General features: G+C 52.4%; 2 protein-coding genes across 13 annotated transcripts in view; one reads left to right on the top strand and one right to left on the bottom strand.

Moving 5' to 3' along the window:
• The first annotated feature begins 1,443 nt into the window (after positions 1 to 1,443).
• On the top strand, positions 1,444 to 6,942 carry TSPAN1 (tetraspanin 1). The gene is made up of 8 exons (XM_045371826.1): positions 1,444 to 1,569; positions 2,014 to 2,078; positions 5,184 to 5,390; positions 5,587 to 5,661; positions 5,778 to 5,876; positions 5,953 to 6,105; positions 6,213 to 6,296; positions 6,472 to 6,942. Exons 2-8 carry the CDS (start codon positions 2,022 to 2,024, stop codon positions 6,517 to 6,519), a joined length of 723 nt encoding a protein of 240 aa, XP_045227761.1. The 5' UTR covers positions 1,444 to 1,569; positions 2,014 to 2,021; the 3' UTR covers positions 6,520 to 6,942.
• Positions 6,943 to 9,328: 2,386 nt separating this feature from the next.
• The window catches only part of POMGNT1 (protein O-linked mannose N-acetylglucosaminyltransferase 1 (beta 1,2-)), a 31,123-nt gene continuing 17,563 nt past the window's right edge, over positions 9,329 to 22,888 (bottom strand). Inside the window, exons 1-23 of one of the 12 annotated variants that reach the window (XM_074007907.1) lie at positions 18,711 to 18,873; positions 18,129 to 18,298; positions 17,396 to 17,510; positions 17,157 to 17,275; positions 16,438 to 16,503; positions 16,234 to 16,347; positions 15,254 to 15,371; positions 14,963 to 15,061; positions 14,683 to 14,810; positions 14,265 to 14,335; positions 13,955 to 14,030; positions 13,697 to 13,780; positions 13,566 to 13,607; positions 13,292 to 13,350; positions 12,912 to 12,984; positions 12,702 to 12,830; positions 12,492 to 12,617; positions 11,115 to 11,179; positions 10,868 to 10,912; positions 10,500 to 10,635; positions 10,104 to 10,213; positions 9,888 to 10,003; positions 9,329 to 9,626 (exon numbers count right to left, since the gene is read on the bottom strand). In XM_074007907.1, coding sequence (XP_073864008.1) covers positions 9,916 to 10,003; positions 10,104 to 10,213; positions 10,500 to 10,635; positions 10,868 to 10,912; positions 11,115 to 11,179; positions 12,492 to 12,617; positions 12,702 to 12,830; positions 12,912 to 12,984; positions 13,292 to 13,350; positions 13,566 to 13,607; positions 13,697 to 13,780; positions 13,955 to 14,030; positions 14,265 to 14,335; positions 14,683 to 14,810; positions 14,963 to 15,061; positions 15,254 to 15,371; positions 16,234 to 16,347; positions 16,438 to 16,503; positions 17,157 to 17,275; positions 17,396 to 17,510; positions 18,129 to 18,248 — 1,983 coding nt within the window. In that variant the 5' untranslated portion in view covers positions 18,249 to 18,298; positions 18,711 to 18,873 and the 3' untranslated portion in view covers positions 9,329 to 9,626; positions 9,888 to 9,915. Of the gene's footprint in view, positions 9,627 to 9,803; positions 10,004 to 10,103; positions 10,214 to 10,499; positions 10,636 to 10,867; positions 11,017 to 11,114; positions 11,180 to 12,491; positions 12,618 to 12,701; positions 12,831 to 12,911; positions 12,985 to 13,291; positions 13,351 to 13,565; positions 13,608 to 13,696; positions 13,781 to 13,954; positions 14,031 to 14,264; positions 14,336 to 14,682; positions 14,811 to 14,962; positions 15,062 to 15,253; positions 15,372 to 16,233; positions 16,348 to 16,437; positions 16,504 to 17,156; positions 17,276 to 17,395; positions 17,511 to 18,128; positions 18,299 to 18,710; positions 18,874 to 22,888 lie in introns of those variants that run through there. The other 11 variants (XM_005543496.4, XM_005543495.4, XM_065533544.1 and 8 more) reach the window with 11 other exon arrangements.

The raw sequence follows: 22,888 nt of genomic DNA, 5'->3' as shown, positions 1-22,888 counted from the left end.
TTTGACCTTCTTGCTCTGTGCTCATTTCCTACTGTCCCTCCCTTCCAGAGCAGGAAGAAAATCTCACTTGAAAAGCCCATAACTAGGCCGGGCGCGGTGGCTCAAGCCTGTAATCCCAGCACTTTGGGAGGCCGAGACGGGTGGATCACGAGGTCAGGAGATCGCGACCATCCTGGCTAACACGGTGAAACCCCGTCTCTACTAAAAATACAAAAAAACTAGCCGGGCGAGGTGGCGGCGCCTGTAGTCCCAGCTACTCAGGAGGCTGAGGCAGGAGAATGGCGTGAACCCGGGAGGCAGAGCTTGCAGTGAGCTGAGATCCGGCCACTACACTCCAGCCTGGGCGACAGAGCGAGACTCCGTCTCAAAAAAAAAAAAAAAAAAAAAGAAAAGCCCGTAACTATTGTTACACAGAAGACCAGCAAACAGTTTAAAACCAAGTCTAAAAAAGTCCCCAGGGTCACACAGTTCATAAGCGATGGAGCCAGGATTCCAGCGCCTGGTCTGAATGACCCGGAAGCCAGGACTTTTCCCCCCACCTCTACATCAGGAGTGCTGGAGCAGGAAGCAGTCAGGCAGCCCCACTAGGAATGATAAAGATGGGATCACGGAGCCTTGGAACTGTGGGTGGCTCCTTCATGGGACCGTGGTGCCACCTACTGGCAGAAAGGGAAGGGGTGTACACAGAGAGCTAAGAGAAGACTGGGAAGGGGAAAAATAAAAAGATGGGGAGGGAGAGGAGATGCAAAGATAAAGAGAGGGGAAAATGGGGAATGTGAGGTTTTATGGAGCGAAGAGGATTAGGAACTATTTGCTACTCAGAGGAGAGAGCAGAAGCTGCCAAATCTCGGTCATTTCCTTGAAAGTGAGAGAGAGGGAGTGTGTGTGTGTATATGTGTGTGTGTGTGTGTATGACAGAGAGATACGTAAGTACATACGTCAGATATTATTCTGTTGTTTGTTAGTTGCTGGGAGTCAGTCCACAAAGAGTTTAGTGTGCATGTGTGCGCATGCACGCACACACGCACACTCAAGTGCATTCAGGAATACTCGTACATGTTTATGTATGTAACTGGGTGCTTGCTGTGTGAACATATGGATGGCAGCATGGGCAGATGCGTGTGCATGTGAGCATGAGCACAGAGGGTATGTATGAGTGTATCAGCAGGTGCAGGGTAAGAAGCACATTGCACTGTTGTGGTGGAGGGCACACAGACATTCTGGGGAGTCACTTACCCCAGCCCTGGGCTGCTGCTTGAGATCAGGAGGGACGTTGCCCAGGGCTGGTGTTGCCAGGCGGAGGCCTGCTGAGGCGGTGGTTGTGGGGATCGGTCTCCAGGCAGCAGGGGGCAGCAGGGGCAAGTTGAGGCTAACTGGCCATGGGTGGGGCCAGCAGGCGGGCAGAAGGAGGCTTTAAAGCTCCTACCCTTCCTGCAGGTGAGCAGTGGTGTGTGAGAGCCAGGCGTCCCTCTGCCTGACCACTCAGTGGCAACTCCCTGGAGCTGCTCTGTCCTTTGTGAGCCTCAGCAGTTCCCTCTTTCAGAACTCGCTGCCAAGAGCCCTGAACAGGTAATGGGATAGGGATAGAGATTATCCTGTGAAGAAATATCAATCTGGAAACAGGTTTGGGAAGCTGGAGAGGCTCTAGTGAGGGTTCTGAGAGGGTCTGGGGTTAGTGTGGGGAGGAGCACAGGATATACAGGTGCCAGGAAAGGGCATGGAGTGACTTGCAGCATGGGAGTCAGGCTGGGTGTGCAGGTGGAGGAACCTGGGGTGTTAGGATCTCAGAGTGTCAGGTGCGGGTGGAGGTCCTGGGTAGTATAGAGGGGTAAGGGTGTTAGGATAGAAACTGGGAAAAGGTCCGTGGTGTCAGACCAGGTACAGGAGAAGCTTGGTGAGATATGGGTTCAGGATCCTGGGGTCTGGCATATCTGGCTGAATATCTGAAGCCAGGGCCAGCCCAGGTGGGGCCAGGGGAAACAAGGCCCTAACTCGCACATGTCTGCTTCCCAGGAGCCACCATGCAGTGCTTCAGCTTCATTAAGACCATAATGATCCTCTTCAATTTGCTCATCTTTGTAAGTATGGACATTGTGGACTCTTCGGGGCTGCCCACAGCAGCAGGTCACAAGCTGAGCAGAGACTAAGTTGGGGAATGGGAGACTGCTATGCCCAGGCTTTGTCCTGCAAGTGTCCCCATATGAGTGGGATGCAGAGATCTCCCCAAATGCTGCTGATTCCTAGTCCCAGCAGCCCCCAGGTTGCCATACAGGGGTGTGTATGAAAAAGGGGATGGAGAAGCTCGGGGCAATGCCTCTCTCCCACAAAGCTTTAGCCCAGGCTTCAGGCAGGGCAGAGTAAGCTCCCAGGAATGATTCTCCCCCCTTTATAGGCACTGGGGGCCCAGAAAATAGGAGGGCTCCACCCAAGTTCACCTAGCACAGAAGGAAATTCAGTACAGAGGAAATTCTTCTGTATGATGAGGAGCTGAAAGGTGGGAGGGCCTACATCTCATCAGAGCAAAGGGTCTATCTCAAGCAGCCCTTATTCATTTGACAAACATTCATTGTCTAGGATACCATGAGGGGTGCTGGGGTGGCAGGTAAGCAAAGCCTTTCTCTGCCCTGAAGGAGCTCAGCTCCAATAAGCCAGATAGGCAGATAATAACAACACAGTGTGTTTGGGCTTAGGACGGAGGTTTTAGGAGCCTGAACTTAGCCTGGTTGGAGAATACTTCCTGGAGGAAATAGCTGAAGCTGGGAAATTGCGCTTGGTGGGGGAGTTGTAAAGCTTGCATAAAGGGCCAGAAGTAATGAAACTCGATATCGTTCAGAAAACCAGAAACAGATTGCATAGGGCATGTTTGAGAAGCTGAGCCATGAGGCATAAATCCTGGAGATGGTGGTGGAGATAGGGAGAAACGGAAAAGTGGACAAAGGCCAAAGCTCTAGGATGATGGCTGAGGGGTAGAAGAAGGGGCAAGGGAGACAGAGGTCTTGGAGATGACGCCCATATCTCTGGCATGAGCAACCCAGATGGCAGGGGGTGGGGCCCCGTTTGTGGGAGGGGATGTCCCACTGGCAGCCGTGTACCCAGTGGAGGTACAGCTCAGATTGGAGCTGGCCATGGGTATTTGAAACTCATGTGCACACAGGTAGCCACTGAAGCCATGGGAGTGGATGAGAACACTTGGAAAGTGAACTCTGGGAAACCCAATTTATTAGGGATAAGCCCCCCCCAAAAAAAAAAAAAAGCCACTGTGAAGGAGATGGAGAAGGAGCAGTGGGAGGGGGGAGAGGAAAACAAGGAGAGCAAGCTATCAGAGAGGTCAAGGAGAATATGGCCCATGAAATGTTCACTGGATTTAGCACAGTATGTCACCAGAGACCCGAGCCACATTAGAGTAGGTTAGCGTAAGTAAAAGTGAGGAAGTGGGCTGGGCGCAGTAGCTCACGACTGTAATCCCAGCACTCTGGGAAGCTGAGGTGGGCAGATTAGTTGAGCTCGGGAGTTTGAGACCAGCCTGGCCAATATGGTGAAACCCCGTCTCTACTGAAAATACAAAAATGTGGTGGCGCATGCCTGTAATCCCAGCTACTCGGGAGGCTGAGGAAGGACAATCACTTGAACCCAGGAGATGGAGGTTGCAGTGAGCCAAGTTTACACCACTGCACTCCAGTCTGGGTGACAGAGTTTATATACATATTGATTAGTTTAGAAGCATGGATAGATTCTCTAGTTCTGATGTGGTCTGTGCCTTGGGCTTCCTTTGGCTGCAGGGAACTTGTTTTTGTTGTTGTTGTTGTTGTTTGTTTCTTTGAGACAGGATCTTGCTCTGTTACCCAGGCTGGAGTGCAGTGGCATGATTCTGGCTTACTGCAGCCTCAACCTCCTGGGCTCAAGGGATTCTCCTACCTCACTCAGCCTCCTGAGTATCTAGGACTACAGGAGTGTGCCACCATACTCAGCTAATTTAAAAAAAAAAAAAAATGTTTTTGTAGAAGCGGTCTCACTATGTTGCCCAGGCTGGTCTCGAACTCCTGGGCTCAAGTGATTCTCCCACCTCGGCCTCCCAAAGTGCTGGGATTATAGGCATGAGCCACTGTGCCAGTCCTGAACTAGTCTTTATCCATGTATCTGGAGGAGGCAATAGGATTCCAGGGATTTGGATAGCAGAGGCTCTGCCCTGAGAGGGTTAAAGGCAAATCCGGTTTGATTTCTGGCCTCTCTTACCCAGACCTTGCCAGGCTGGGCAGAGCAGGATAGGGCAGACCTCCAGCTCCTTGAAATTTGACCCTGCAGGCTAGAAGTCCAGCTTTCTGTCCTTGGGCAAACATGCCTGGAATCCAGCCACAATCTGCCACCTCACTTCCCGTTCTAGTCTCAGCTTTTATTCCTGGCAAGTGAGGACTAGGCACCAAGGTGGTGTCAGGCTGATTCATCCACTGAGGCCCTGGGCCGGGAGACTTTGCTCTAAGATGTGTGGCAACTACACAGGGCCCTCCTCAATCTGGGCCTCAGGATTCCCGCTGAGGTTTGGAGTTAAGTTAGACAGCCTTTAAGAGAAACTCTGGCTGTATTCCCACTAGTGCCTCACTTTCCTCTTGTGAGGCAAGGAGGTCTTGTCTGGATGAGGCCTGAAGTTGGATTCTAGAGGGGAGCCAAATGGGGCCTCAGGTGGGTGAACCTTCTCAAACTCCTCCCTCTCCAAGGTTGCCAGCAGGTGGAACCTCAGCCCTGCCTCTATTACTATGGTGACTGTTGAGCCTGTTCTGCTACCGCCCCGTCTCCACCTATCAGAGGACAGAGATGTTCTAGGCACCTCTCACCCAGAAAGGAAATAGGAGGCTGGTACCTCATCTGCCTGTTTTCAATCCTAGCTATGTGGCAGGACCCTGGCAGCAGTAAGGGAAAGGTTTGCCCCTCCCCCTACCCTGCGGATATTTCTAGAACCCCTGATCGCCTTTATATCTGCCCAAGTGTGCAGCCTGATCCTAGCTATGCACATCCCAGCTCCCATTTTTCTGGCTCTAGAGGATGTTCCCCTCCTTACAGGATGAGGTTTTAGACTCCCTAGTCAATAAAGAGGGAAGTTTCTCGGCTCCCATCCTTCTTACTCAACTGTGTGGTAGTAAGCTACTTGTCAGCACTGTTTAAGGCCTGCCTGACGTCTCTCTCCCCAGCTGTGTGGTGCGGCCCTGTTGGCAGTGGGCATCTGGGTGTCAATCGATGGGGCATCCTTTCTGAAGATCTTCGGGCCGCTGTCGTCCAGTGCCATGCAGTTTGTCAACGTGGGCTACTTCCTCATCGCAGCCGGCGCTGTGGTCTTTGCTCTTGGTTTCCTGGGCTGCTATGGTGCTCAGACTGAGAGCAAGTGTGCCCTCATGACGGTGTGTCAAACCCAGCTCCACAGGCCCATGACCAAGAGTCCCCTTGCCCTTGACACCAGGCCCTGGGGTTCCCAAACTCTGCTTTGGACTCCCCTAGGCTAAGGCCTCTGTCTCACTTTTTCGGGGGGTGGATTAGGGCAAGGAGGGCTCGAGGGACTGTCTCTCCCTAAAATCCAGATCCCTGTTCCCCACTCAGTTCTTCTTCATCCTCCTCCTCATCTTCATTGCTGAGGTTGCAGCTGCTGTGGTCGCCTTGGTGTACACCACAATGGTGAGACACTGGGATGGAGGAAGGGAAGAAAATTGGGCAAAACCCTGGGAGTGGGCTGTGGCCTGTGAATGGCCACCTTCTGTACCAACCCCTAAACACTGGCCTGCCTCACCCAGGCTGAGCACTTCCTGACGTTGCTGGTAGTGCCTGCCATCAAGAAAGACTATGGTTCCCAGAAAGACTTCACTCAAGTGTGGAACACCACCATGACAGAGGTAAGGTTGGCTGGGGGAGGTTTTGGGGTGGAGAGGAAGAAGCAAGGCCCCACCTCCACCCTCATCTTGTCTCCAGCTCAAGTGCTGTGGCTTCACCAACTACACGGATTTTGAGGACTCGCCCTACGTCAGAGAGAACAATGCCTTTCCCCCATTCTGTTGCAATAACGTCACCAACACAGTCAATGAAACCTGCACCAAGGAAAAGGCTGACAACCAAAAAGTAGAGGTGTGGGCTGGCACAAGTGGGTGGGGAGTTTTCATGGCCTCAGAGTGGCAAACAGGGATGGGAGTAGGGCAGCTGCCAACTATAAATGCTCTTTTCTCTTCCTGAAGGGTTGTTTCCAACAGCTTTTGTATGACATCCGAACTAATGCAGTCACTGTGGGTGGTGTGGCAGCTGGAATTGGGGGCCTCGAGGTAAGCAGATGAGGAGGCTGGGACTGGGATATGGGCACGAGACCAGGGCTGCTCAACCCATCTGAGGCCTCCCTGGAGGAAACAGACCTAATTGGGCCTCAGGTAGGGTGTCTGTGGGACAGGCTTCAGGATCCCTATCATGTCCCCTCATCTCTCCCTGTTCCTCCCTCTCCAGCTGGCTGCCATGATTGTGTCCATGTATCTGTACTGCAATCTACAATAAGTACACTTCTGCCTCTGCCACTACTGCTGCCACATGGGAACTGTGAAGAGGCACCCTGGCAAGAAGCAGTGATGGGGGAAGTGTCAGGATCTAACAATGTCACTTGGGCCAGAGTGGACCTGCCCTTCCTGCTCCAGACTTGGGGCTAGATAGGGACCACTCCTTTTAGGCAGTGCCTGACTTTCCTTTCATTGGCGGGTGGGTGGGTGGGGGGCATTCCAGAGCCTCTAAGGTAGCCAGTTCTGTTGCCCATTCCCCCAGTCTATTAAACCCTTGAAACGCCCCTAGGCCTAGTAGTGATCCCAGTGCTCTACTGGGGGATGAGAGGAAAGCATTTTATAGCCTGGGCATAAGTGAAATCAGCAGAGCCTCTGGGCGGATATGTAGAAAGCACTTCAAAATGCATAAACCAGTTACAATGTTGCCAGTTGAACTCTTCATGTATCCTTGGGGAGAGGGGTCTAAACTGGTCTGAGATTCCTGTGGAGCTGCCAACTCAGAAGGCCCTGCAAAGGAGGGAAGTAGGGTGGGGTTGGGGGTCAGAAGTAGTTATTTCTCCCCTTCATTTGGGTTCCAGGCCTGGGAGGGAACCCAAGAGGAATGGCTGAGAGGGCGTGAAGAAGTAGAGTTGGGTTAGGCCAGTCTGCCTCCTTATAATGGGGAGAACTTTGGACTGAAACTACCCCCTCCTGGGTGGGGGCACTGGACTGGAAAGCTATGAAAATAACAAGCTTGTGCCGAATTCTTACCAGGTCAATGGGAAAGGGTCACTCCTTAGGTGCTGGGAAGCCCTTCAGGAGCCCCCTTCCTAGGGTCCACGCTGCCTACCTTTCCCACTCAGGCAAAACCCCACATCTGTCCCTGCTTCTGGGATCTCAGCAAGAACTTCATGTTTCATTTGCTCTTGGCATACCTGGTGTTCTTCAGACTTCTTCTTCTTCTTTTTTTTTTTTTTTTTTTGACAGAGTTTCACTCTTGTTGCCCAGGCTGGAGTACAATGGTGTGATCTCGGCTCACTGCAGCCTCCGCCTCCGGGTTCAAGCAGTTCCTCCTGCCTCAGCCTCCTGAATAGCTGGGATTACAGGCACCCGCCACCATGCCTAATTTTTTGTAATTTTAGTAGAGACGGGGTTTCACCATGTTGGCCAGGCTGGTCTTGAACTCCTGACCTCAGGTGATCCACCTGCCTCGGCCTCCCAAAGTGCTGGGATTACAGGCGTGAACCACCTCATCAGGCCTAGACCTCATCTCTTCTTTAGCCCTAACCATCCCTATGCTCCAGGTAGGAAACTGAGGCTAGGAAAGGCCAAGCGACTTGCCCCAGTCCCACAGGCTTCCATGAGGAGCTCAGCCTAGATTTGGGTCCAGAACTCCAGCACCTGGTGTAGTCCTGGCTGATATGATACTAGTTCCACTTGAAGGGGCAGCTGGCCAGAATGTCTCTGATACAGACCTGATCACTGTTGAGCCAGGAGTGAGAGGCCTGAGGGAGGCTCTGGTGAGAGGGTACAGAGTCTGCTACCAAGCAAAGCCCAGCCTGACGAACCAGTCCCCCTCCTTGCTTCCCTTTGAACCCTGTAACTCTCTTCCTGAGCTTTTCCAGGACAGCCCAGAACCACCACCCTCTTGCTGAGCCCAGAAAGGAAGACGGACCTGACCAGAACCAAAGAGTGCCTTAGAGCTGGTCTGTGAGGGGCAGACCAGGAGCCTGCCAGGGTGCAGGACAGGGCGAGGAGCTAGCGTGCCTCACCCCTTCACCACCATACTGTGCCTCTCACACACTTCCCCTCCACCAGGTGCCTGTGTGGAGGCTGCACGGGATTTGTTTGCCCAGGGCGGGCCTCCACCTCATCATGGGCTAATTGCTGCTCAACCTGGCTGCTGTGCCACCTCAAGCACTATCTCCAGATCCAGCAAACAACGAAGGCGTCAGGGTGGCGAGATATGTCCAAGCCACACACCACCCATGCTGTCGCCGAGCTGGACTCCAGGCACCTGTGAAAGAGGCAGGGCAGAGAGCAGGCAGGAGGGCTGGAGTTCCAGCCGGAGTACTGTACTTGTACAGAGGCAGGCAGGCCCTTTCTGAAGAGGTGGTCTACACTCACCCTCCTGACATTAGGCCCTTCACAGACCCCTTAAATGTCCTTTTCCCTGCTGTGGGCTTTCTCATTCACTGCCTCTGGACAATCCCATCCATTTTCTGGTGCCTCTATGACTAACTTCGATCTTCCTAACCTCTTTGGGTTACTGGCTATGTGAGAATGTCATGAAGACCATGACCCATTTCTTCACAAAAATGCCCGGATAGAGAATTCTGAATGGCAAAGTGCTCTAAGGGTCATAGACACCCTTGCTCCTACATCTCCATCTTCACCCTAGCCCGTCTCTTGAATGATGCCTGCCCAGTCCTGTCCCATCCACTTCCTTCCCACCCCCACTATGCACACCTGCTCTCCCATTTCCTCTTCCAACTCCCAAGTATCGCTTTTTGTTCTCTCCTGCTCCATCTCTGGGGCAGGTGCCCGGCCCAGGCAAGATAAGCAGGAACCAGGCTGGTGGTTAAACGGTGGGGAAGAGGTGGGGTGGCTGCTCCAAGCCTCAAGTAGGACGGGGCTAAAGTCAGGCTGTCCTAGGGTAGAGTTGGGGAAAAACCTTGGAGTTTGGCATCCCCTGGTGGCCAAATGGCCCCAAATGGAAGATAAACTCTGTGGAGGACAGTAAGGAAAACTCACCATCCAACACAAGTATTCTCTCCACCACTTCCCTCCAGCACCCCCCGACCCACAAAATCACAATCACAAGACACATCCCCAGAGGGCTTCTCCTTTTTTAATCAATGATCAACTTATCCAGCTTTGGAAAGCTGGACAAAGAGGATGCTGAGAGGAGGCCTGGTCCAGTGTCTAAGGGTGTCTGAGTGAGTCTGTGTCAGCATGTGGGCCCCAGTTGGGCCTGTCCATGGGTTGGGCACAGCAGTTTCCTGAGTAAGAGCCAGCCCCACCCTCAGGGCAGCATTCCTGCCCAAAAAGAAATCCAGGCCCTCCAGGTTCGGCCTGTTTTCAAGGCCCACAGGACAGTCAATAAATAGGTTAGATTCTGAGCCAGGCCTGGAAAGTGAGGGTATTCAAAGGGCAGGATGAGCTGCTAGGGATCGCAATGATTCCCAGGTACTCTCCTGCCCTTCTCCAACAAGGAAGTAAATAAATAGACCTTTAACTCAGGAACAGGGTGTTGGAGCAGGGGAACCCTCCCCTCGGAGTTAGTAATTAAGTCTCATGTTAAAAACAAGGTAGCCCCAGCCCCTACCAGCATCTACAAAATCCTACAGGATGGAGGGAAGGGCTAGCCCGCCTGGGGGTACACAGTACCCAGCCCCGCAGGGTCCTGGAGGAGGTCTCATGTCTGTTCTGCGGCTCCTGGGGCTCCCTCCTCTTTTGGGGGTGGCTCCAGGAAAATTGGGGTGACTGAGGGTGGCTTCTTCACTCTGGGAAAATAATACAAGGATGTATAGGGAAGAAGCCATTAGCTATGTCCCTGGATCTCACTAGGCCTCCCGTTTCCCAGGGCAGAAAAGGGTCACTCACGAGTAGGGGGAAGCCGGGACCCCCACCACCAGGAAGTGGTTCTTCTTCCGAAACAATCTCCATAGGCCCCGGTGGTTGCCACGCACATCCAGGTCCCAGATATGGAGGCACTGGTGAGGGTGGGATGGGGACAGAGACACGGGTCAGAGAGCTGTGGGGAGGGGTCACTGAAGACGCTTTGGCTCAGCCCCCGCCCCTCCTCAGAAACCACCTCAATTTGCAAGAGATAGCATCTTTTGGAATATGAATTTGGACAAGGAGGTTGGAAGAGGGGTTCTAGGAGTATAAAGAGGAGGTTCTGAGGTTGAAGATTCCAGAGCAAAGGCTCCCTGGATCTTGGGGCAGTACATGTGTGAGGGGCAGGGGTTCTCCAGGGTGGGCATGGTATTGGAGCACCTTGGCAAGCTGGGTCCAGGTGGTGAAGTCATCATCTTTCTCCATTCGAATAAAGGCCACGTAGGTGTGGCCCTCTGTGTCTGGCAGGAAAGAGTCTTCACAAGGGTTCTTGCTGTGGTCCAGAACCTCAGCCTCACTGCAGTGGAGGGAGGGAGAATATGGCCAAGATAGGGCCCACTTCATGGGTGTGTCCCACAGGACCCTGTACTTGGTTGAATGCTCTGCTGTTGCCACCCTGAAGTTCTTAATAATGTTTGAGATAAGGTCCCTGATTTTTATTTTGTACAGAACCCTGTAAATTATGGGGCCAAGATCCCCAGTATTTGACTCTTTGCTCCCTGCTATACCCCAATTGTCTTAGGCCATACCTGAGCAGCCTGTGAACTTCCACTTCATAAGCTTCTTTTTTCAGACTGAAGAGGAGGGAGAAATGGGTCAGGGGAGTGGGCAGGCCCTCAGGTCCCATGGGTAGCACTGAGCAGGGCAAGGGGTCACATGGGAATCTGTAGCAGCAGGGCTGGAGTAAACACACAGGCCCGGGATTGGAAGGGACTTTCAGGGATTGGCCTCCAAATCTCCTAGATATCCACCCCTTGCCCTGCTGCCAGCCCCAACCTGTCCACATTCCTGAGCTGGACACCTGGAACCGTGTTGAACTTGTGCTTCTTGAAGTAGGCCTCCTGGAGTGGGTATGAGAGTAAAAATCAGCACCTCACATTGTCTGGCCCACACCCACTTGCTGACCAGCCACACATCTGTTAGACACACAAATGAAGTCCTAGACCTGTAAAGAGCCCTCTAATTTCCCCTGTCTTCTCCATCCTCTTTGCAGCATCCGCAGCAAGCTCTTACTAGCTTTAATTTGGCCTCCACCATTGCTGGAGAGCTCATGCTGTCACGGCAGCTGACATTACTGTACTACAGACCCATGAACTAGTAGTCCCTGTCTCTTGTAGTTCTCCCTGGGCCTGCTGTTCTAGAGCCACAGATGTCAGAAACAGGCCCTGCAGGAGGTGCTGGGCAAAGGGACGGGCTGCGCTGGGAAGGAGAAAACTACTTTGACTCTGGTACTGAGAGTGACCTGAGGGAAGTGCCTGCCCCTCTCCGGGAGAGGAATGGGGCTCTTGTATTAGCCTCTGAGGGGCCTCTGGCTTCTAGGAGGTTCCAAGTTGGACGCTATCTATTCCTTTGGGCTGGGCTGGCTCAAGGCCTCCCTTGCTGTAACTGGGGAATGGTCCTCTGAACGCAGCCAGGTGGGGTGGGGGTACCTAGGGACTTCCCTGTTCTCCTCAGGCTAAAGCATGGGCTCCAGCATTTGCCAGAACAGGAAAGAGCAGAGATTGCAGGGGTGGACCAGTACTTAGAGGCAGAAATACTCTCCCCAGACACCCATAGTCTAGTGCTAAGAATAGTAAAAATAAAAATAATACCAGCTGACCCTTATACATGTTTATAATTCAAAGCATTTTACATATATTGACTCATTTAAACCTCAAAATATCGTAACCCAGTGAGGTAGTAGTATTTTATCCTTTTTTTTTTTTTTTTTGAGACAGAGTCTCACTCTGTTGCCCAGGCTGGAGTGCAGTGGTATGATCTCACCTCACTGCAAGCTCCGCCTCCCGCGTTCACACCATTCTCCTGCCTCAGCCTCCCAAGTAGCTGGGACTACAGGTGCCCATCACCACGCCCGGCTAATTTTTTGTATTTTTAGTAGAGACGCGGTTTCACCGTTAGCCAGGATGGTCACGATCTCCTGATCTCGTGATCCGCCTGCCTCGGCCTCCCAAAGTGCTGGGATTACAGGCGTGAGCCACCGCGCCCAGCCCTTTATCCTCATTTTTCAGATAAAGAAACTGAGGTAAAAATAGGATAGCTCTTTCCCCAAGGTTACATGGCTAGCAAGTAGCAGAGCTAAGATTGCTTCAGAGTCCATGTTCTTGTTCTTGACTGTCATGCCACACTGTGCCCTGCTCCCTGCCTCCCACTCACATGAAAGTAGCCGTTCATGTTGAGGCCGACGATGCCAAAGTGGTAGGATCGGGAAACGTCAGGGATGATGCACTCTCGACCCCGGCGTTGTTCAGGCATCCGCATCCACATGTCCCAATCCCAGAGCTGGCAGACATGGACCACGATGAAGGTTAAGATGTTTCCACTTGGTAGGGGACTCCAGCCCCCTCATCCTACCCTGACAGTTACCTTTTCCGGTGTGGGCCACTTGGGCTCAAGCTCCTCCTTGTACAAGGACCTCCTGAGCACCCAGCCCAGACCAGGCATGGTCTCCACACGGTACAGCAGTGCTGGGTCCTCAGCCGTGTGTTCATACCCCTGGGGACAGGGGGCCATAGTGGGAGGTATTAGCTGAGGCCTCATAAACTCACCTGCTAAACCCTGGCCATTCCAGCCTACCTGGTCATTCCAAGCAGAGATGCAGTACAGGCTGTCATCCTCCTCCAGCAGGTGGATGGATTGGCTCAGGAAACTGAGAGAGGCGGGGTCAAAGAGTTCAGGGAGGGGCAAGGATAAACCTAGTCACACAGAGATGCTGGAAGAGCTGGAGCTGGGTCTCAGGAGCACCTCCTTCCTGGAGTACCTCCTTCCCCCAAATCCCCACTGTCTCCATTCATCCACTCTACCTTCAACAGCAGCCCCATCACCTGCCATCCTACCTTTGCCCAGGCTTTGCCCCCATTCGTGAGCTCATGTCCTCCAGAAAGCTCTCTAGGACACCTCACTGACTTTCCCTGCAGACCGAGGGACCTCACCTGAAACCTAGAGACTCCCCTCACCTGAAAAAATCCACAGCAATGTCCAGGTCCTCTTCCAGAACCACAGCAAACTTGGCCTCCTGGAAGGGGAATGGGACATCATGGCCCCAAGGGGGTCTCTCCATCCTGTGATCTCCTTTGCCCCCAACCATATTCTTGCAGGCAGCATTACCCCCATTTTCCAGATGTGAAGGATGAGGCCCAGTGAGGCGAAGAGTTTGCCATATTAACAGGCCCAGACCTTACGCTCATGTTTCCCCCTCCCAGGCCCAAGTGTTGTATCCTTAGTACTCACTGGAAACAGGTTGAAAGTGGCAGTGAGGCTGGCCTTGTAGTGCTGGGAGTGGGGTGGGAATAGGGCACATGAGTTTTAGGGTAGAAGGCAGAGCCAGGTATCTGCCCCATCCCCCCTTGCCTACACAGTACCTGAGACACGCGGGCATTCTTGATGCTGATGGGAGTATGCTGGATGCCCCTCAGACCAAACAGTGCCACCACATCCATGGGTTCCTGGGGGCACGGCCACTGCTCACCATGTGAGGTCACTTTCCCCCTGCCCACCTCTGCAATCTAAGGCCTTCACATTTCACAGCCCTTGCCTGGGCGGTCCCCCTTGCCCGTCTCTGGCAATCACTGCTGCTTCATGTTGTGCTCCACCCAAGGCACCCCCTAAGCCCTGCTCACCTCATAGTAGCCATCGATGAAAACTGTTATCATCTGAGGAGACACCCCCTGGGCTGAAAGCAGAGAGCGCAGCATCCTGGGGAGCCCAGGTATAGGTTAGGGTCTCTTCGTCACCCCCCAACTCAGGCTTCCCTGTGTTTACAGCTGGGCCCAGATTCCCCATGCTTACCCACAGAGGTGAATGGGTCTAGAATCTATTGCCTTTGTGCCCACCTCAAGAGTTCCTCCTGGAGGTAGATGACCTGAGTACCCTCCCACTTGCTAAGCACCCTCCTGTTCAGTGCTGGGGATAGCCCATTCCCAGGCTCACCTGTACAGGTAATTGGGTCGGTTCCCTGCAATGACAGCCACAGGCACATTGAGGACCTTGTTGTCTGGGAGCTGTGGGAGAAACAGCGTTTAGCTCTTGCCTTATTCCCCCTTCAAACTGGGATCCCCACCTAGGGAAGAGTTCTCAGGTGAGGGTAGGTGCAGACTGGAGTAGACAGGGAAGGGATAGAGGATCTTCCCTGTTCTGGGCTCTCCACACACTCAGCCCAACTCCAACGCTGAGCTTTGCTCACATGGCCTGCCCCTTCACCCTAGCCCTGTCTTTCAGAGTGCAGTGTAAATCCTGCCCCTGGTTCTCTCCCAGGCTCGGGCAGGGAAAGCCCAACCTAGATCATTCCTGGGGCCCCCTTGCTGAGCTGGGAAGGAGCCCAAACCTCACTGTCTAAGGCTCCACTCACCGGGTCAGGGCTGAACTCAATGGGTGTGGGGTCCTTGCAGCTGCATACACTTCCATAGCCCTCAACTTTGCTGCAGAAGCGCCGGCGGCGACGGTTCAGCTCTGTGTCTGCCCAGTGGCACTCTGCCTCTGAGGGAAGGATGCGGTTGTCATGGAGGCATGGGGCCAGCAGGGTTTGAAGAGCCCCAGGCAAACAATCAAAGGAATAAAGCTCCACAGAGAGGATCTAAATGCCCTCCCCCAGCCCAGGCCCTGCCCCATCCATGCTCTACTAACTCCACCTTCTGCTGAGCTCAACGGCACATCTGTCTTCAGCAGGACTGGGTCCCCCCAGGAGGAGAGGGCAGGTGACTTAGAATGTTTCTCCCCGAGGACAGGACCTGGCAGGAGGCAGGAATGAGGGCCATGGGGGCCCAGACACCACTTTGGGGGCTTTTTCCCATCTCCCTGCCTACTTTGATCCAACCCACTGCCACTGGCTCCTATTTGTTCCCCACCCCACCCCATCTCCTGGGGTTCTGCTCCTCCCAGGCCCTTGATACTACAGAGTGGATGGCCTGTGGTGCCGGCACCTCCTTTTCGTCCCACGAAGGCCCATGTGTCCCTCCAGCCCAGGGCAGGGCCAGCCTGGCTGCCCAGGCTCCTCAGCAGAGCCTTGGCTGTGTCCTTGAGGTGGAAGGAGCCCTCGTCCTGGAGGACCAGAGAAGGTAGTTAGCCTGACTGGCATGGTTCCAGGAGACCTGGCCTCACAAAGCACCAACCATGTAGCAACCTTTTACTTAAATCAGCTCGTTACATTATCGCAATAACCTTCTATGGTTTCTCTCTTTCACAGATAAAAAATAATAACTGAAGGCTTAGAGAGATTCTGCGTCATCTAAGGTCATCCAGCTAATAAGTCCTTTCCACAAACCCACACAATCTGCACCTCTCTCTCCTGCCACTCTCTGCCTTCTTTTCCCACCACTCTCCTACTCTCCTCCCTTATCCTGCTCCACCTCCACTGGCATCCGTTTTGTTCCTCCAATATGCCGTGTACCTTCCCACTCTAGGGCTTTGCACTTGCCATTCTTTCCACCGGGAATGCTCTTCCTCCCGATACTCACCTGGCTCACTCCTCAATTCCCCAGCTTTCTGCTCACATATCATCTCCTTGCAGGGGCCTTCCCTTTCTAAAATGTCCCCTCCCCCACATCATTCTGTATCCCCTGCTTTATTTTCTTCTTTATATAAGTTATCATTTACTAGCATTATCCACATTTACTTGGCTGTTTTTTGTTGACCTCCCACTGTTGGAATGTAAGCTCGACGAGGGTGGGGACTCTGTCTTGTTTCCCATTGTATCTTCAGCACCCACAGCAGTACCTAGCATACAGTTGTTGCTCAATAACTATTTGCTGAATTAATAAAAATGTTAAGGCTAAGATTGGAACCTGAGTGACTTTCCTTCAGAGAATCTTCCCACTACGTTATATGAGGGGCAGAGAAGCCGGGGCTAGGAGCAGGGTTGGAGCTAGGGAGTAGGGGTCAGGGCCAGGACAGAATAACTGACCTTGACAGTGCAGATGAGCACTCGGCCGGGTGCTACCATGTTGAGGAACAGCACCATGGCCTCATCCTCATGAGGTGAGTACGTGTCAAACACACGTTTTGCCATCACGTGGCCCTGGCAGGGGATACACTTCTGGTGAGTTGGTGTCATCAGCAAGAAGAGCCCAGCTCCAGTCCTCTGGGTCACCCACCCCTAGAACCTCACCGTGGCCTGGTTGAGGACAATGACATGGATGCCCCGGCCTTGCTCCCGGGCCTCATCCTCAAGCACCTACACAGTGGCAAAGACAAAGTCCAACTTTTCACTCTGGCATTCAAGGTATCTCTGTCTTGGGGGTACTTAAAACACCAGTTGCTTGAAACATCACCTCCTGCCTATGCTTCTGTTCACACAGTTCTTTTCCAACTCAGCTTGAAGGCCACCTCTTCCAGAAAGCCTCTATAGCACTCCCATCCGAAGAAATCACGTCTTTCTACAACCCTCCCCTCCATGACTCTCATGGCTCTTAGAGCCTTTGCTGTCTATGCTTCATCCTGGAGATATCACAATCCTCCACCACACTGAACCCCTCAAGGTAGGGCCAGGTCTGATTACTTTCAGGTCCCCAGTGCCCAGCACAAGGCTGAGGCCAAAGAAGGGACCAGGGGATGATTATAAAATAAATCAATGAATTGACTTTCTACTATTATGAATGATTACTTTTGAGATCCCACTACATACAAGAAACTTCACAAACTGTTCATTGAATCCTGACAAGTAGAAATCATTAGTCCCAGTCTATAGATAAGGAATTGAGGACTCCAAAGTCACACAGCTAGAAACTGGCAGAGTTGCAGTTCCCACTTAGGCAGTACACCCTGCCACTAGAGGACCATGCCCTGAGCAGAATGGAGTGACTGTACACCAGACCCTGGCCCACTGACCGTGGTGCCATCCACTGCCACATATACTTTGCTGCGACTTGAATACACCTCTACGTCCAGGACCCGCCGGGGACCGCTGCCTCTGCGCCGTGGGGGCTCCAGGCGGCCTAGGACCTCATCTGTGGGGTACAACAGGTCATGGAGATAGTCTCTCCAGCAGAGTCTCACCCCTTAGGGTCTGCCTGCCACTCCAGCTGTGAGACCCACGGCCCCCTATCCCATCCTTAGCCTGGCCCTACCATAGTCTTGCTCTGGCTCTGGGTCTTCATTGGCTTCGCTGATGGCTCGCCGAGTGTCCAGGATCAACTTGATATTGACAATGACAGTCACCAGCAGGAAAACCACGGCCCCTGTCTGAGGGGAGGGGTAGGGATGATTAAGAGGAGCCCCTCCTTCGGATCCTAGAGGGTCTTTCTGAAAGGAGGGCCCTGGCTGCAGTGAAGACATCCCGAGAACCTGGGTCCTGTCTCTTCCTCTGTCTGCCTAGCTCTACTCCCCTGACCAGGGCCTAGTTTCACAGCCACCTTCCCCAGGGAACCTCCCCTGACACTTCCCCCTCCATTAGGGCCCTCCCTACCCAGTGCTCCTGTATTCTTCTATTTGAGACCTTGATTTCCTTGGTCCCCTCCATTGTTGGTTTCTAGAGATGGAGCCAGGCCCAGGGACCCAAGCTGGGGATCAGACCTGGGTCCTGGCCCTAACTGCCTCACAGAGGTGTGCCTCTGGGCAAAGCCATCCTGATCAGACTTCAGGCTTACGTCAGAAGCTTAGAAGTTGTGCTTGGGTTCCGATTCCAGAACTTTGGGTTCAAACCATTACGTATACGGACATGACACATAGAGGTCTCCCCTCTAGGAACCTGCTGCCCCTTTCCAACTGGGGCTGGCCAATGTGGGTCCCAGTGCCTGATTTAGGTGGGGAGGAGGCTGGGAGGAAGCCCTTGGTTGGCGACGGTTTGGGACATCTCTATACCTGACAGAATCTCCGCAGGGCCCGCTGGTTTGTCAGTTTATACTTCCAGGTAAGGTACCAGCTCCGCTTCTTCCGAGCCCCAAAGGGCTTGATGAGGGGGCTGGGCTTCCAGTCGTCCATGCCGGATTGGCGGGTCACCAATGTCCTGGCCAGCCCATGGCTTCAGAAATCTGACGGGACCAGAGGGCCACATGGGGTAAGATGCTCCTCCCAAAGTCTGATGCCTTCTGGGGAGATGAGGGAGGACCTCCCAGCAACTCTTCCCTGCAAGCACCCATACTGTGTGACATGGGGAAAGTGGCTCAACTTCTCTGGGCTGGCAGGAAACCCTTCAGTGGGGTTGGATCACCTGGAAATTCCCTGAGACTGGAGTAACTCTCTGAATCAAGGCTATCCAGGGGTGTAGGCCAAATAATCGGCTCAAAGTTCATTAGCCCCTACAAGGACCAAGCTCCAGGCCTTCCCAAGCATGTGGTGGGCAAAGAGCGACCTCTCCTGCACCAGTCTTCAACCCTCGTCCCATCCTATCTACCCCAGCTTCTCTCCTCCCAGGGCCCGGAGCCGCCCGAGGGCTCAGGAGACCTGCATCGGCAGCGCTACCCGTTCCGGACCCCCACGCGGAGGCACTCACGGCTTAGGGGCCCCGGGCCCCGCTCGGGCCCCGCTCGGGCCCTCACTGTTCGGCCCGGCTAGCCGCGGCCTCCGCCTCCTCCATGCCGCTTGCGGCCCCGCCCCGGCCTGGCCCGCCCCCCCGCTTCCGCCGCCGCCGCTGCCGCCGCCGCCGCCGCGGGGTGAGAGGGCGACGGGCGGTGCTTAGGGCGGCGGCGGCAGCGTCGTCGGGTGTCAGCAGCCAGCGACTAAGGCGAATGCTCAGACAGTGCTAGGCAGCTTCGCAACCCGGCTGGCTGGTGTTGCTGCCTGCACGAGAGCAGCCCGCTCCCCAGCACCGCCGATGGCAAACCCGACTCCAGTCAGAGCCCTAGCACCTTGGACCAGATCACAGGGCACGCCAGGGTCAGAGGGGCTGCAACCCTTGGACACAGCACACACACCAGCCTCCCCATACCCCTCCTGGACAAGGCCGTTACCTGGTCCTGGGGCATGCACAGCCATTGGAGGCCAAGGGAGATTAAAATCCAGGTTCTGCCACTGTTCTAAGCACCTTACTGATGATGTTTAATTCCACAACAACCCCATGAGGTAGGCGCTATTACCATTCTTTCTTTCTTTCTTTCTTTTTTTAATTGAGACGGAGCCTCGCTCTGTCGCCCAGGCTGGAGTGCAGTGGCACCATTTCGGCTCACTGCAACCTCCGCCTGCTGGGTTCAAGCGATTCTCCTGCCTCAGCCTCCTGAGTAGCTGGGACTATGGGCGTGCGCCACCACACCAGCTAGTTTTTATATTTTTGGTAGAGACGGGGTTTCACCATGTTGGCCAGGCTGGTCTCGAACTTCTGACTTCAAGTGATCCGACCGCTTTGGCCTCCCAAATTGCTGGGATTACAGGCAGTGAACCACCACCCCGGCTATGGGCGTTATTATTATCCCTGTCACAGATAAAGAAATAAGACCCAATGTCACAAAGCTAGGAGAGGTGGAATTGAAATCCAGCCTGGCTCCAGATTCTGCTCTTAACCACCGCACTCTGCTGGCAACAATACAGAAGAGTTGCCAGGTTTAAATAATATCATACATACAAAGCACTTAGCTTAACACAATGGTTCTCAAACTTTAGCTTGCATCAGAATCACCTGGATAACTTCTTAAAACAGAGGTGCTGGGCTCCATCCCTAGAGTTTTAGATTCAGTGGTCTGGGGCAGGGTGGGATTTTGCATTCCTAAGAAGTTTCTAGGTGATGGTGATGCTTGTTTGAAGTGGATAGCCATAGAACAGTTTTAGGCAGGGGAGCAATATAATCCAATTTATGTTTTAAGAGAACCTTTACTTTTTTTGTGGATAATGGGTTGAAAGGAGACAGAGGAAGCCAGAAGACCAGTTAGATTTTTTTGAGCTTTCCATATTCCATCTGCTTCCTGAATGGTGGGGTAATATCCCCCAAAATGAAATGTTAACAGTACTTGTCTTAGGAGTTAAAGAAATAGATGATCTTTCCTAGTAAGTATGTATAAGAATAGAAGAAAAACCAACACATTTTATTAGCATTTAAAAAAGATATCCCAGCTGGTCACTGTGACTCACGCCTGTAATCCCAGCAGTTTGGGAGGCCGAGGTGGGCTGGTCAGTTGAGGTCAGGAGTTTGAGACCAGCCTGCCCAAACCCGTCTCTACTAAAAATACAAAAGTTAGCTGGGTGTGATGATGGGCGCCTATAATCCTAGCTATTCAGAAGGCTGAGGCAGGAGAATCACTTGAACCCGGGAGGCAGAAGTTGCAGTTGAGATCGCACCACTGCACTCCAGCCTGGGTGACAGAGCAAGACTCTGTCTCAAAAATAATAATAATTAAATAATTAAAAGATATCCCTTAGGGTTCCTTCCTGACCCTCCTTTCTCCTCAAACTGACTCTTCATGGAAGATCTCATTCTCTCATGACCTCTGTTACCAGTCTAGATGCCCAAACTGACATTGGCAGTTCTAACCTCTTTCCTGAGCTACAGGCTGCCTGATGTCCAGCAGGACATCTCACAGGCCCCTCTAATGCAACAGCACAACTTCTGGAATCATTTCCTTTCACTCCTATATCTCTTGTGGGTTCCCCTCCTCAGTGAACTGCACCAGGCCAAACAGCTGGGAGTCACCCTTGACTCCTTGTCTGTCTCCAGTGACCAGTCCAAGTATGTTTTGCTCACCATTGTATTCTCTACACCATGCACAAAGACTGACACATAGTAAGCTCTCCACAACATTTGTTGAAATCATGCATTTGTATTTTTTAACAAATTTTTATTGAACGCCACTATAAATGAATGTAACCAGTCCTGTCAGTCTTACCTCCTAAAAAGCCTTCCATTCTAGTCTAATTATTCTTCAGCCTCACAATCAGCCCCTGGTGTAGGCCATTTCAGTTTCTTGCTTTCCAACCAGTCTCCTTGACTCTAGATTTTTACTCCTCCTATCCTTTTCTCCTTGCAAAATCCACAGTGATTTTTTTAAAGGCAAATGTTGCCAGGTTCGGTGGCTCATGACCGTAATCCCAGCACTTTGGGAGGCCAAGGCAGGTGGATCACCTGAGGTGAGAAGTTCGAAACCTGCCTGCCCAACATGGTGAAACCCCGTCTCTACTAAAATTACAAGAATTAGCTGGGTGTTGTGGCAGGCTCCTGTAATTCCGTAATTCCAGCTACTCAGGAGGCTGAGGCAGGAGAATGGCTTGAACCTGGGAGGCAGAGGTTGCAGTGAGCCAAGATGGTACCACTGCACTCCAGCCTGGGCGACAGAGCCGGACTCTGTCTCAAAAGAAAAAAAAAAAAAGACAAAGGTTTTTTCTATCTCTAACTTAAAACCTTTCCATGGATCAAAAAGTACCAAGGAAAATGATGTTACTTAAAATTATAAAGGTAGGCCAGGCATGGTAGCTCATGCCTGTAATCCCAGCACTTTGGGAGGCTGAGGTGGGAGAATTGCTTGAGGCCAGGAGTTGAAGACCAGGCTGGCAACATAGCGAGACTCTATCTACATAATTTTAAAAAAATTAATTACAAAGGTAACCATTAGATGAACTAAAAAGAGTGATAGAAATATGTAGTGCCAGGCCAGGCGCAGTGGCTCACGCTTGTAATCCCAGCACTTTGGGAAGCCGAGGCAGGCAGATCACGAGGTCAAGAGTTCAAGACCAGCCTGACCAACATGGTGAAACCCCCCCCCATCTCTGCTAAAAATACAAAAATTAGTTGGGCGTGGTGGCACGTGCCTGTAATCCCTGCTACTCAGGAGGCTGAAGCAGGAGAATCGCTTGAACCCGGGAGGGGAGATTGCAGTGAGTCAAGATTGTGCCACTGCACCCCAGCCTGGGTGACAAAAAAAAAAAAAAAAGAGAGAAATAAATAGTGCCAGTAGGGGAAACGAACTACAGAGTGTGAGTTAAACCCATATATCCATATTTATCTGAATATGATAATAAACAGCAGTTGAATGTTTAAAATTGAGAAGCAGTGTGGCTGGGCATGGTGGCATACTCCTGTAGTCACAGTTGCTTGGCAGGCAGGAGGATTGCTTGAGCCCAGGAGTTGAGTCCAGCCTGGGCAACACAGGAAGACTCTGTCTCTAAGAAAGAAAAAAAAAAAAAAGGAGTGGTAGGATTTACAATAAGAAAATATTTACTCCTACCCTACCCTTTCACACCTCTAGGCCCACTCCCAGTTGGCAATCACTTTTAGTTAACTCTAAACAATAACATTACGGGTATGAACACCAAAAAAAACAAAAAACAAAAAACCCCCCAAAAACTAAAAGTTACTTTTTGCCAATTGGGAGTGGGCCTAGAGGTGTGAAAGGGTAGGGCAGGGGTAACTATCTTCTCATTGTAAATCCTTCTGCAACCACGGGCTGGAATTACTTGAATTACAAGCCTACACAAACCAAAGTTTTCATGACTGTTCATTACCTGTTAAATAAAACCCAAACATCTCAGAACCATCTTCTGTAACCTTGTTATCAAAGTGTGGTCCCTTATTACTTGAAGCGTGGACCAGCAGCATGGCCATGACCTGGGAGCTTATTAGAAATGCAGGATCTTGGCGGGGCCCAGTGGCTCACACCTGTAATCCCAGTACTTTGGGAAGCCGAGACAGGCAGATCACT

The sequence above is a fragment of the Macaca fascicularis genome, chromosome 1, assembly GCF_037993035.2.
Source record: "Macaca fascicularis isolate 582-1 chromosome 1, T2T-MFA8v1.1".
Lineage (NCBI taxonomy): Eukaryota > Metazoa > Chordata > Mammalia > Primates > Cercopithecidae > Macaca > Macaca fascicularis.
This window is presented reverse-complemented; position numbering and strand designations above follow the sequence as displayed.